This window comes from Ranitomeya imitator, chromosome 7 (genome assembly GCF_032444005.1).
Source record: "Ranitomeya imitator isolate aRanImi1 chromosome 7, aRanImi1.pri, whole genome shotgun sequence".
Lineage (NCBI taxonomy): Eukaryota > Metazoa > Chordata > Amphibia > Anura > Dendrobatidae > Ranitomeya > Ranitomeya imitator.
In genome coordinates, this window is record NC_091288.1 from 177,659,258 (window position 1) to 177,674,210 (window position 14,953).

At 45.1% G+C, this 14,953-nt stretch overlaps 1 protein-coding gene across 4 annotated transcripts in view; it reads left to right on the forward strand.

The window, feature by feature from the left end:
- Nucleotides 1-14,953, forward strand: part of PDXDC1 (pyridoxal dependent decarboxylase domain containing 1) — an 80,586-nt gene that overhangs the window by 24,163 nt on the left and 41,470 nt on the right. For all 4 annotated transcript variants that reach the window (XM_069734108.1, XM_069734111.1, XM_069734107.1 and 1 more), the window contains 4 exons: nucleotides 1,858-1,926; nucleotides 6,053-6,133; nucleotides 9,828-9,977; nucleotides 10,380-10,569. In XM_069734108.1, the coding sequence (XP_069590209.1) occupies nucleotides 1,858-1,926; nucleotides 6,053-6,133; nucleotides 9,828-9,977; nucleotides 10,380-10,569 (490 nt within the window). The remainder of the gene's footprint in view (nucleotides 1-1,857; nucleotides 1,927-6,052; nucleotides 6,134-9,827; nucleotides 9,978-10,379; nucleotides 10,570-14,953) is intronic.

Below are 14,953 nucleotides of genomic sequence, written 5' to 3' on the forward strand. Positions count from 1 at the left end.
CATCCGCAAAGGCTAAACAGACAGCTGTGGGCTGATATTAATAGCCTAGCAAGGGGCCCTAGATATTGGCCCCTCTCCCAGGCTAACAACATCAGCTGTCAGTCGCCCCAGAAAGGGCGCATCCATAAGATGCGCCAAATCTGGCACTTAGCCTCGCTCTTCCCACTTGCCTTGGTACAGTGGCAAGTGGGGTAATAGGGTTGGTGTTGTCAGCTTTTTTGTGGCCCCTGACTTCAAGCCCAGGGGTTAGTAATGGAGAGGTGTCTATAAAATGGCCCCATTACTAAGCCCATAGTCATAGTGTACAAAATACACAGCAAGAATAAAGTCCCTTCATTGAAAGAAAGACACCCCACCCTCTTTCTCCCATTTATTACTGTAAAAATTAATCAAAAACCTATTCCTAAGGCTACTTTCACACTAGTGTCCTTTTCAATACGTCGCAACGCGTCGTTTAGGGGAAAAAACGCATCCTGCAAAGTTGTCTGCAGGATGCGTTTTTCCCCATAGACTAACATTAGCGACGCATTGCGACGCATTGACACACGTCGCAACCGTCGTGCGATGGTTGCGCCGTGTTGTGGCGGACCGCCGGCAGCAAAAAAACGTTACATGTAACGTTTTTTGCTGCACTGTGTCCGCCATTTCTGACCGCGCATGTGTGGCCGGAACCCCGCCCCCGCCTTCCTGCACTTCACAATGGGGCAGCGGATGCGCTGGAAAAATGCATCCGCTACCCCCGTTGTGCGGCGCTTTCACTTCTTGCGTCGGTGCGCCGCAACGTCGCATAGCGATATGCAGTGCACGACGCAAGTGTGAAAGTAGCCTTACCTGTCCGACGTCAATTAAGCATCCGGGAACATCGACTGTTTCCACACTCGGTTCAGTGTGAACCGGTCAATGAACTGGAGTAACATCAACATAGGGTTGTGGTTGATGTCATCTATTACCCCACTTGCCCCCGGACCAGGGCGAGTGGAAGAGCGAAGCTAAGTGCCACATTTAGAGCATCTTATAAAAAGCGGACATGTCGGCGTTTTTTGCCCACGGACACACGGTCCGTAGAAACACACTGGCGCGTGCGCAGGCTCTTTGATTTGAATGGGTCTACGTGGATAAGTGTCTCCGGTACTTGTGAAAACTGTCGACCTCACACGGACTGGAGACACTTATGTGTGAAAGAGGCGTTAGTCACGGGCATCATTGCTGGAGCGCACAGACCAGAGTGGCGGAACATGGCGGATATATTGAGCTGCTATTGGGTCTTTCAAGGCTGCAAAGTACACAGATGAAAGGGGGATGTCTGATTACAAGGTGAACATCCGCAGCCTCGTACCATTCCGAGGGTGGCAGATGTTCATAGTCTAATGCAGTGTTCCCCAACTCCGGTCCTCAAGAGCCACCAACGGGTCATGTTTTCAGAATTTCCTTAGTATTGCCCAGGTGAGAATTCCATCATCTAGGCAGGCAACAATTCCATCACCTGGACCATACTAAGGAAATCCTGAAAACACGACCTGTTGGTGGCTCTTGAGGACGGAGTTGGGGACACTGGTAATGATTGGACACTCTGTACTATTATTGGGCAGTGTCAGGAATGATCTGAAGCCCTCACCCTGCTCTGCAGGTTTCTCTTACCGAATCCATTACGTGTCATTTACCGATTTACCTAACCACATTTCTTGTGAAGATATTCAGGTCAGGCATCTCTTATCATACATGATATTATTTAGGAAGCCTAGTGTAAGCGTTTTTCTTTTTGGGTGAGGTGGAGGAGTCATAATGAAATGCCCGACCACATCCTAAATACTCGCCCTCTTTCAGGGGTTTAATGTGTTTTCATCATGTTCTAAATAGGTCGGCAGAAGAAGATAGAGACCCTAAGAAATATACAAGGAAAGATATACCAGGTCCGCTTCAAGGAAGGTGGGTAGTGGCGGTGGTGTCAGGATATTGTATTGCAGTCATAAAAACTCTGAAACCTTGGACTTTTATGCTTTATTGGCCAACGTTTTTTCTTTCCTGTTTTAATCACATCTGTTTCCTCTCTTCCCTATAAACCATTCCCTAGTACGAGGCGGCCTCTTTTAGACTTGCTTGCAATTAAAGGATTTTATTGGCAGAACACGACCAATAAAAATATTAATTTCCATTAATGTATGTGACATAATAGTTAATTTGTGGTGAAAGGTGAGAAGTAAACGGATGACAAGCATTGGAGCGATTGCTGCTTCTTCCAACCCCTTTATACGCATCACACCAAGGATTTGGCTTACTCAGTCGTTCTTTTCCCTGCATTGCAGATTTTAGTAACTTTGGGCCACCCCATAGACTGCCTGGATTGTCAAATGGCTAGGACTAGAAGTTGATATTGCTAAATGTGTTTTTTTTATTACACTGCTTCTATTTCAGCAAAAGAGGCACTTGGACCTCCAGTGGTCCGACCTGCCCCCCATGTACTGCTGCTGTATGGTGATTGCACTAGAATAAATGCCTTTTTTTAGTCGGCTCTGTCCCCCTCTTATATATTGGTTGACACACCTCCTTGAATTGTTCCAAAAGGACTTGTAGATGTAATAATGCTGGAGGCTCCAGGGAAAACTCAATTAATGGATATTTTTTAATAAAGTGCATACCTTTATATTTCTTAAAACTATTACCATTCCAGAAATTAGAGTTTACACTACGCAACTGATGCTTTCATGGAGTCCCTAAAAAATTGCACTCTTCCTAAAATATCTAACAATCGGGTCCAAATGAGTCTACTGCCAGCTGCTATGTAACACTAGTCTCATGGGAGCTTTCAGACCCAGAGGGCATATCTAGAAGAGCGCAGAAAATGTTTACTGCAAAAAGCACTAGGAAAAAAAATAGATGAATTTAATTGGATGCTGTAAGCTGCACCAAAACAACTTAAAATTGTGACATCCAAAAAAATCAAGAATTGCTAAAATATTTTGTTGTTGGTGATCAGACTGTATAGTCTGGATCCTGCATCTGTCGTTTACTTCCTTTTTTACGTTGCACGGGGTGCTCAAATCCGGGGGAAAACCTGTGTCAGAAATTGACATATAATGGATTTTATATCTTCACTACTGGTCACTCTAAAGATATGTGTATTTAGGACACAGTTAAAGCTGTGGATGCTTGGAATTAACCGAATTGTCTGGGGAAGTGCATTCGAGAGAATTGGTGCAGCATGAGAGAAGTCTTGGATTTTGGATTTAGATAATGAAACATGTTAGATCTTTAGAAGAACTGAGAACATCAGTTGTATGGTAGACAGAGATGAGAGAGGAGATGTGGGTCGGTGCAGAACTATGGATGAGACTGATTTGATTGTGATGTACTCTGTAGTGGAAAGGCAACCAGTGCAATGCAGATGTAGGGTACATATGGAAGAGTTATAAACCATAAAGAAGTATTCACAGGAAATTGTATACAATGTAAACTTTTATTGATAAAGGCTAAAACATGATTACACAACAATAAGGAAAATAAAAATAATTATACAAGACATGGTTATACAAGAAAAGAAGAGGTTAAACAACGAAATATAAAACAATGATATGTGAGAGGGTAGGATATGTCACCAAGATTGGCAAAAAAATAAATCCAAATAATACATCAATAGTAACAATCACATTTTATGGGGTCTGCTGTACAAGCATTAATCAGTATCAAATATACCTTAATTGATAATATAAAGTGCATAATGCTGTAATTAATTGATGCAAATACTAATGACCTAATGTATGTTAGAAATAAATGTATCTTTTTAAAAAGATAGTAACATAGTAACATAGTAAGGCTGAAAAAAGACATTTGTCCATCCAGTTCAGCCTATATTCCGTCATAATAAATCCCCAGATCTTGGATAATATGGCAAGAAAAGTAACTGTATGCAATTTATACATTTATAATGTTAACAAAAAGAAGGAAGGGGCATCATGCAATTGACATGTCTTATTGCACTAACAGCAGTCACCACAAGGGTAAAATATATAAAATAAAAACAATTTCGGTGGAAATAATTCATAGTAGTAATTTGATACCAAACAGTGACACACGCCACTGGCCCCTCACCGCACTCCAGCGCGTGTTTCGCTGTCGCTTCATCAGGGAGTCATTAGGTCATTAGTATTTGCATCAATTAATTACAGCATTATGCACTTTATGTTATGAATTAATGTATCTTTAATACTGATTAATGCTTGTACAGCAGCCCCCATAAAATTTGATTACTATGCATCTATTGTTTTGATTTATTTATTTTTTTTGCCAATCTTGGTGACATATCCTACCCTCTCACACATCATTGTTTTATATTTCATTTTTTAACCTGTTCTTTTCTTGTACTATGTCTTGTGTAATTATTTTTATTTTCCTTATTGTTGTATAATCATGTTTTAACATTAATCAAGAAAAGTTTACATTGTATACAATTTCCTCGTGAATACTTCTTTTTGGTTTATGCTTTTGTATTTTGGTATTCATGGTACAAATCAATTGATTCTCATTTATGGGATTTCTTTTCCATATAGGTTTTTGGCTTTCTTTTTACAGATGGAAGGGAGCCTGACTTTAGGATCAGACTGTATCTTCTTGCATGAAGACTCTATGTAAATTTTGCACGGAGTGCTCATATCTGGGTGGTTGGAGGGGTGGGGAACCGGTGTCAGAAATTGACATGCATTGGATTTTATATCCTCACTACTGGTCCGTTTTCCATCCAGAAAAATTCTACAGTAAATTATTTGCTACTTAACAAATCCAAAAATCTTTTCGGTCTTATTGTGACCTACCCGAAACCTCATCGCTCACCTAAAAATTTGCTTCTGTGACAGTCATTGAAGTCACAGCAGGGAAGAAAGAGAATCGTGAGACTCGCGCTGCAGTCCGTCATAGCGTGACTCCATGTGGGAGGGGCAGTAACGGAGACATGTGATTGATCAAAGCTCAGCTGATCATACCCAAATGAGGACTCCGCCCCCTCTGCACAGTTAGAGTGAACTGTCACTACTGCATTATGTACATGAGAAACTTTACTTTTATTCTTATGAGATGACACTGGGAAGTAAGTGTTAAAGAAATGTAATATTAGAGCCAGTGCTGCCATCTTATTGTATTTGTGACATCAAATCCCTCAAAATAACAAAAGCCCCAGGTCATTTTAAATGGATCAGTGGTTTCCTATTGTTTGCGATGATGTACAGAGCTCTACGGGACGTGCTCTTGTGCAATGGTCACAAAAAGCGCCGACGTATGTAGGAAAGATGTGACTCAAACTAAACATAATCCACCGTTTGTTTCTTTTAGGCCATTTTGATTGATTAATGCGATGAAATATGTGGTGCTGGTTTCACCAGGCTGGTAGCAACGTCTAAGGATGGCTTAGTTTTATAGCACGCGCGGCACAACGCCAGCGCTGTGATCTACAGGACTGATGTAGTCATGATATGATACTCTATTATTGGCAGCTTTTTGCTACCGGGTCGCTCAATGACAGGGGTCCAGAGGTAGCATGCATATCATTACTACATCATTTCCCTTTAAATGTGAATTTTTGGCTTTCAGCAGCTGCCACCAGGATGGATTTTGGGATCTGGCGGCGTATGATTTGTGTAGAATTAGCACCACTATCCCGCAGCAATTTACAGCACAACAGACATGGATGAGATTTTCAATGTAGCAGATAAGAAATCTGCGAACAAAACTGTATAAACTTTTTCCATGCGGATTTAACTATAACCAAGGTGGTAACATTAGCTGCACGTTACATATCCAGATTTCACTGTGAATTTACGGTATATCAAAATCCACAGCAGAAATATTCTGCATGGTCTGCAGGTTTATTAAACAGGGGAGCCAAGAGATTACTAGAATTTATCTCATTTATTTCTTTCTGTAAAGGATTTGGAGGATATTGGTTTTTTGACCAACACAAAGCCAAAAAAAATGATTCAGAAAAAGAATCTGCAGATAATAAAGTGACATTGAGCCGTACATGGCCCCGCATGTTAGTAACGTGTCTATCCTTTACCCATTTCAGTGGTCAGAACATGGTGAGCATTCTCCAGCTGGTGCAGACCCTTATGAACGAAGATGAAGAGGAGGAGTCGTCATCTGCTCGGTAAGTATCATGTATGGTCAGGCGCACTGACTTTTGCAGACCCCTTCGTTTCAGGTCTGTGATAGGTCTAGTCTTAGCCTAAGCTAATTTTATTAAAGGGAACTTGTCTGATAGCCATGGTTCGGGCAGCATGGACTATCCTGAATCAGAGCCATTTCAGCCGGGTATGGTTTTTTTTTACTGAAATTCTGTAATTTAGCGAAAAATATAGTTTTAAGAGCCAGCCGAGGACTAAAGAGAGAAGCGACTAGTCCCGCACCCCCACCATCTGCCCTCCCCACATCCATCTAGTTGATTGACGGTGTTTCCCATGTATGTACATCTGGAGGGACCTGTCAATCAACTGGAAACGATGCAGGGAAAAGCGATCCAGGGGCGGTGCCAGACCTAGTGTCTTCTCTTTTTACAGTCCCTGGTTGGCCATATTAGTACATCTTATGTCATATTCCCGTCTTTGATATCGACTCAGGAGCCAAGCTTGTATCAATCCAGACGCTGGCTGTGTTTCATAGCCATCATTTTTTTTTTCTAACAGCATCAAACAGAGCTAAGCTCCACCAGCTGCTGTTAACCACTCAGATGCTGCTATCAGTCTCTGTCCCATGTGTCAACTCTCCCTCCCCTCCCTTCCTGCAATGTTAAATCCTTCGTGCTCTTCATGCATGCAGATGGTGGACTAGTGCGGGATCTCTGTAAATCATTGGTATTGCACCCTCTGTACCAAGACTGACGTCTTGGCATGTGCAGGGAAGGGTAAGAGGAAGTACAAGTTCTTCTCCTCATCCTTTCTGCACCCGCTGGGGTGTTAGTCATGGCAAAATGGGTGTGCTCCCAACCTGCCATAGCATTGATTCATAGAGGTCCTGGTCTAGTCCGCAATATGCAGGCATGGAGGATTTAAAGGGGTATTCTTATAACAAAGATCCTATCCCAATATGGAGTAGGTGTAAATAATAATATTAGCAAATACCTGCAAATAGAAATGTAGTACAGTTCTTCTGATTTGCATTGCAGTAGTTTAGGTATCCATGGTTACGACCACTAAGAGCTAACTGTCACTATATGAGTGCTTGTAACTATGGATGATACCTAAGCTACTGCAATGCTCTACATGGGGAAAGAGACAGAGCAAACCATGAGATCTATACTACATCTAATTGGAGGTATTTGCCAGTATTATTATTATCACACCTACTACATATTGGGATAGGATCTTGGAGATGGGAATGCCCCTTTTAACATAGTTTTTTTTTTTTTTAAATGCACACATGTAGTGTTCGTGTGTAACACAGGGAACCTTAAAAGGGATGTTAGTAGGCTGCTGATAAAGCTCTCCTGATACCTCGTAGGGTAAACCCAGCTGTCGGATTCCCTACAATTACTGAATTTTTCCCAACCATTATGTAAGTGCAGGGTAATACTAATAATGCTGCGTTATTATATAGCAAGCATTAACATATTTGGTTGTATCTGTCCATGCATTTCATGGACTATCTTTTGCAGCTCTTTGCTGCTGTTCATGAGTGGCGTCCTTACCAGTGGCTCCCCCTCTATGATGTCCATATACAGTATATAGAAAATGGTTGTTCTTAAATTGACGCTCCGTTTAATAATAAATGTAGGTAAATAATCTGTTTTTACAGTTTGTAGACCGGATAGCCTTATATTGGCTATGTATCTTTTGGCAACAACTAACCAAAATTTGCCCCAAAATGGAAAAAGACTCTGAACGCCCCTATATACATTAGAGTAACATCGGTCGATCCTGCTGAAATCGATGGGTTCGGCCGACAGTCTACTGTGTATGGGGACCTCCGACAGATGATATTGGAGGAGATCATGATCCAGCATGTCTGACAGCAGATCTTTAGGTACCTTCACACTGAGCGACTTTAGAACGATAACGATAGCGATCCGTGACGTTGCAGCGTCCTGGATAGCGATATCGTTGTGTTTGACACGCAGCAGCGATCAGGATCCTGCTGTGACATCGCTGGTCGGAGCTAGAAGGCCAGAACTTTATTTCGTTGCTGGATCACCCGCTGACATAGCTGAATCGGCGTGTGTGTGACGCCGATTCAGCGATGTCTTCACTTGTAACCAGGGTAAACATCGGGTTACTAAGCGCAGGGCCGCGCTTAGTAACCCGATATTTACCCTGGTTACCATTGTAAATGTAAAAAAAACCCAAACACTACATACTTACATTCCGGTGTCTGTCGCGTCCCCCGGCGTCCGCTTCCCTGCACTGTGTCAGCGCCAGCCGGCCGTAAAGCAGAGCACAGTGGTGACGTCACCGCTGTGCTTTACGGCCGGCGTTTACACAGTGCAGGGAAGCTGACGCCGGGGGACGCAACAGACACCGGAATGTAAGTATGTAGTGTTGTTTTTTTTTTGTGTTTTTTTTACATTTACAATGGTAACCAGGGTAAACATCGGGTTACTAAGCGCGGCCCTGCGCTTAGTAACCCGATGTTTACCCTGGTTACCCGGGGACTTCGGCACAACGACTAAACCGCAACGCTGCAGCGATCGGCATCGTTGTCTATATCGCTGCAGCGTCGCTTAATGTGACGGTACCTTAAGTCCTCATAAGAGATAAGCTGATGTCTGGCAGCAGCTCTCTCATGGAGAACCCAGGAGCACTCGCTCGGCCAGATGAGTGCTCCTGTGTGTGAGACAGGTGGGTGAGAGAATTCCTGGGCAAAGCTTTTTATTAAAGTGTATGAGGGGCTTTATCAGTGCACAGCGGGGTAGTAATTAGCTGGGTGAGGGGCCTTTGACATGGCCGTGGTTCTAAACTCTACTGTTTCTCCTGGCGGAACCATCGGCCGGTGTAGGGAGTCTTAAAGGGTTGGATATTGACTAATGGGGTAACCGCCAGTAATAGGTGGCACTACAGACATCTTTCTTTTTCTGCAGGAGAGCTGATTTGTACACCCTGAGTTGTGCTGGAAATGCCTCATCCTTCCAGTATGCAACTGTTATAATAGGAGATATATAATGTACATATTGTACAGTAATAAGATTACAAGGCCGGCAGAAGGGAAACGTGACGGTATTGCCCGAATTAGATGTTGGAGATATATATGCGTGATGTGTTCATGTTTTTAAGGACATCTGCTCCTCTTTATTTCATTTGCAGTAGTTTTGAAAATTACCTCTAGTTTTTCACAGCATAGCAAATCCTGACCTGACCAGCGGCCTACCGAGAATTGCATGGAAATGTGCTAGGAATTAATATTTCAGGTAGATGTCCCATGTTGGGTTATGTCTCCTCTTCTGCAGACGGAGCAATTCCAGCATAAATTGTGCCGTTCTTGTAGCATGTTCTGCAGCCATACCGCACGGATGGCACAGGAGTGCTCTGTAATCCCATCCATTATTAGATTTGTGTGTCAGATTTACAGAGCTTATCTGCCACTCCGGTCCTGGCGGGCCTGTAATAGGTCAAGTAGTAATGATATATTTGCTGAAGCTCGGAAACGCCAGTCATCGGGGCCGTGTCAGTGACTCATTGAGCTGCGCTATTATCAGCTATATTGTTACAGCATCAGGCAGGATGAAAGGAATGTCACTCATCCGGTTGGGGCCTTGGACTCGCCGGCTTTGGTAGCCTGTTGCCGGATGTATTTTAAAAGCAGCAATATCTTATGCATAATGTAAAATGTATGTGCGTGTCATTATATTTTAGCCGAATTCAGAATGTCGGGGAGCAGGGTCACATGGCGCTGCTGGGACACAGTCTGGCGGCATACATCTCCGTGCTGGACAAGGACCGGCTCCGAAAATTGACCACAAGAATTCTTTCTGACACTACTCTGTGGCTTTGTAGACTATTCAGGTACTGATACTGTTCAGATCATTTATAAGCATGTTATATATTTATATTTTAATATGTTTATTGAGAGATACAGCACGCCGGTCAACATTGTCTTTCACCAGTGACCACATTTTATTTTTAACCTAATTTTTTGTTTTTTTATTTATTAAAATAACAGATTTGTCATTTTCTTGAGCTCTTCTGGACTCCCTTTCTCCTGGATTGCAGTTGTAGATGGTGCAACTCAGTTGTTCATTGTCCTCACTGTATAATTTTGCAAAAATGCAGTGTAGCCTAAGCCCAATGTTAATAGTCATATACTATTTTATTTCCGCATATTTTTGTCTTGGGGCAGTTAAGCCTAGAGTTTAGCTTTACCGCAGTCATGTGTATTAGTGTACATAAGTTTCTATTGTTTTACAGGTATGAAAATGGCTCTGCCTATTATCACGAGGAAGATCGCGAGGGCCTTCTTAAAGTGTGTAGACTTGTCATCCATTCCCGCTATGAAGACTACACAACCGAAGGATTCAATGTCCTCTATAACAGACAGCCTGTTGTCTATATGAGTGCTGCTTCAAGACCTGGCCTCGGACAGTACCTATGTAATCAGGTAGGAAACCTACACAAATGAAGTATACATATAGGCTGTGTGTCTATATAACCCAAAAAGGCATTAACAGTTCATTAGGCTTTTGACTAGATAAGATTGGATCTCTTTTAAATTAAAATTTGACAGGTTCCAGAGTATTTCAAAGAAAAGAAGATTTTTGTGTACTCACCGTAAAATCTTTTTCTCCGAGCTAATCGTTGGGGGACACAGGACCATGGGTGTTATGCTGCTGCCACTAGGAGGACACTAAGTTAACACAGAAAGATTAACTCCTCCTCTGCAGTATACACCCCTTGACTGGCCAGGATTCAAACCAGTTCTGTAGTACAGCAGTAGGAGTATTAAACTAAAGACAATAAAACTGTCAAAACCAAAGAAGTAACAACAAGCCAAAAGGCTAACAGGGTGAGTGCTGTGTCCCCCAATGATTGGCTCGGAGAAAAAGATTTTACGGTGAGTACACAAAAATGTCCTTTTCTCCTACGCCTCATTGGGGGACACAGGACCATGGGACGTCCTAAAGCAGTCCCTGGGTGGGGAGCAACATGGCTGCTAATACCCCATGTCCAATGGCTTACAGCTAAGGTACCACCGTTTAAAGAATGCGCCTGCCAAGGGCAGCGTCTGCAGAAGATAGAGAATGAATGTGGTAATGTTTTGTAAAAGTATGCAAGCTGGACCATGTCGTAGCTTTGCAGACCTGTTGTACTGACGCCTGGTGCCGAATGGCCCAAGAGGCGCCCACCGACCGAGTAGAATGGGCCTTAATCCCTGCTGGGATAGGAACACCCTTGACACGATAGGATTCCTGAATAGCCGATCGAATCCATTTGGCTAGAGTAGCCTTGGAAGCGGGAGAACCCTTCCTTGGTCCCTCTGGAAGTACGAATAGGACATCCGACTTGCGGAAGGGAGCCGTCCGTGAGACGTACCGCCGAAGAGCCCTCACCACATTGAGAATGTGCAGAGCTTTCCTCAATGCGATGGACTGGTGCCGGACAGAACGAAGGCAGAATAATCTCCTCGTTGAGGTGAAAAGAGGAAACAACTTTGGGCAGAAAAGAAGGGGAAGTCCTCAAGACTGCCTTGTCCGGGTGAAAAATCAGAAATGGAGGTCGGCAGGAAAGTGCCGCCAACTCCGAAACACGCCTGATGGATGTAATAGCCACTAGGAAAACTACCTTCCAGGAAAGGAAGGTCAGAGAGACGTCCTGCAGTGGTTCGAAGGGGGCCTCCTGAAGGGCTCCAAGGACCAAATTAAGATCCTAAGCATCCAAAGGCATTTTTAAGGGAGACGCCACATGGAAAACTCCCTGAAAGAACGTCTTAACCGGTAATCTATTGGCAATTTTTCATTGGAACATAACTGACAATGCTGACACCTGTTCCTTGAGAGAGCTAAGTGCGAGACCCGACTCTAGTCCTGATTGGAGAAATTCCATTATGGAAGGAATGGAAAATGCCAGAGGAGATCGTCCATGTGCGTCGCACCATGCGAAGAAGATTCGGCAGGTATGGTGGTAACTGCGCATGGACACGGGTTTCCTAGCCCTGATCATGGTGGAGGACACCTTGGGAGTGAAACCCGCTTGGCCTAGAATCCAGGATTCAACGGCCAGGCCGTCAAAGACAGGGCCCCCTAGTTCTGGTGGTAAATCGGGCCCTGTGAGAGAAGATCCATGCGATCTGGAAGACACCAGGGGATGTCTGTGACCAGGTGAACCAGTTCCACGTACCATGCTCGGCGCGGCCAGTCTGGCGTCACGAGGATCACTGTACCCTCTCTGCCCTGACCTTCTTGATGACCCTTGATAGCAGGGGGAGAGGAGGAAAAATGTACGGGAGGCGGAATTGACACCACGGCAGGACCAAGGCATCTGCTCCGATGGCACGTGGGTCAAGAGATCGGGCATTGAACTGTGGGACCTTGTTGTTTAGCCTGGAGGCCATGAGGTCCACGTCTGGGGTTCCCCAGCGATGACAAATCTGCTGGAAAACTTCCGGGTGGAGGGACCACTCGCCCGAGGCAAGACCCTGGCGACTGAGGAAGTCCGCCGCCCAGTTCTCCACACCTGGTATGTGGATTGCCGAGATGGGCGAATGGTTGGTTTCGGCCCTACGGAGAATGTGGGACACCTCGAGCATGGCCGTCTTGCTGCGGGTTCCCCCTTGACGGTTGATGTACGCCACCGCTGTGGCATTGTCGGATTGGAATCTGATGGGCTGACCTGCTATGAGATGGCGAAAACTGAGCAATGCTAGTCTGATAGCTCGTATTTCCAGGATGTTGATGGGGAGACGCGACTCTCGAGTGGACCACCGCCCTTGTGCTGTGTGGTGTTTGAAAACTGCACCCCAGCCCAGGAGTCTGGCATTGGTGGTCACCACCAGCCAATGGACTGGGAGAAAGGACTCTCCTTGGTTCAGGGAGGACTTCAGCGTCCACCACCTGAGGGTGAATGAAACGGCGGTCGAGAGAGGACAGGTTCTCGTTCCACGCAGACATCAGCGCATGTTGTAGGGAACGGAGAAGGGATTGCGCAAACGGAACTGCTTCCATGGCTGCTACCATCTGCCTGAGAATGCGCATGCTGAAACGAATGGAGTGGGAGACTGGACGGGAGAGACTCCGAGCTCCCAGCTGCAATGCCAAGGCCTTGTCTGGAGGGAGAATGACTAGACCGTGGGAAGTGTCCAGTGTCATTCCAAGAAAGGAGATCCGTTGAGCCGGGATCGGAGAGGATTTTTCGAAGTTTATCTTCCAACCCAGGCTAGAAAGAGTATCCACCGTGAGATCGACAGACTCTTCGCAGGCTGGGTATGATGGGCCTTTTATCAGTAGGTCGTCCAGGTACGGAAGTACCACCACTCCCCTGGAATGAAGAATGGCCATGGCAGACGCCATAACCTTTGTGAAAACTCTGGGAGCGGTGGCGAGGCCAAAAGGTAAGGCCACAAACTGGAAGTGTTCCTCGTGAAATGTGAAGCGAAGGAACTGTTGATGAGGTGGAAAAATTGGGATGTGGAGGTAAGCATCTTTGATGTCTATGGATGCTAGGGACTCTCCTTTTTCCATGGACGTGACGACAGAGCGGAGAGATTCCATTCTGAAGCACTGAATTTTGACAAATTTGTTCAGACGTTTTAGATCTAGAATTGGACGCAACGATCCGTCCTTTTTTGGGACCACGAAAAGGTTTGAGTAAAATCCTTTGAACCTTTGGTCTTGGGGAACCGGAATGATGACTCCATCCTTTTGTAATGCCCGTATGGCCTGGAGAAAAGCCATTGTGTTTGGTGTGGGAGGACACGACTGGAAAAAACGTGTCGTGGGGGGGGGAAGAAGCAAATTCTATTTTGTATCTGGAGGACACCAGCTCCCTGACCCACTCGTCAGAGACAACCGAGAGCCAGGCTTGATGGAACGAAAGTAGGCGACCTCCTACTTTGTTGATGTCCTCCGGATGTTGCAACGAGTCATTGAGTGGAGGATCTAAGGGATCTGGATCCCTTAGACCCAGATGACCGTGGTCTGGGTTTCCAGTTACGGTTAACTTGATAAGGTAGAGATGTCAATGAATGCTTGGAAGCAGAATCTGCTTGCCAATCTCTGAGACACAGGGCTCTTCTGATGGATATTGCATTTGCGGCTGCCTGTGCAGCGCAATTGGCCGCGTCTATTGAGGCGTTAACTACGAAGTCCCCAGCCTGGGCTATCTGGTTAGACAGGTTGATCACCTCTGGAGGGAGATTACTGTCTTGGATGGTCGTGGTAAGCACCTCAGCCCAAGCGACCATAGCCTGAGCCACCCAAGAAACGGCGAAGGATGAAAAGAGAGACGCTCCTGTGGCCACGAAGACAGAGCGAGCCAGGTAGTCAATTTTGCGGTCAGAGGGGTTCTTGACTGAGGAACCGTCTGACAGATAGGATCGTTTTGGAAGCGAGATGCGATACTGCAGGATCCACTGAGGGAGACTGCAGCCAATCCTTGATTAGTTTCTGAGCAAAACGGTGTTTGGCCTCAATAGGCTTTTGCCCCATGAAGCGTTTGTCAGGGCGGTCCCAGTGTTTTTGTACAATTTCTTTAAACTCCGGATAAGTGACAAATACTTTTTGAACACGTTTTGTCTTCTTAAGACACTGCATGGTCCGGAGTGGATACGGATTCCTCGTCCACGCTTCAATGAGAGAATCCAGTGTCTCTTGGGAAGTCGAGGAATCCTGAACGTAAGAGTCCTCGGACTCGTATTCAGTCATTTAGGTTCTCCGGAGAAGGGGAACGAGAAACTGATCTCGCGGATGCTGAAAGGCAAACACGCCCGTGGTTGGAGGGTGAGACATGGGAGCGTTTCCTGGCACCCCGAGCCCTTAGTGACAGAGGAC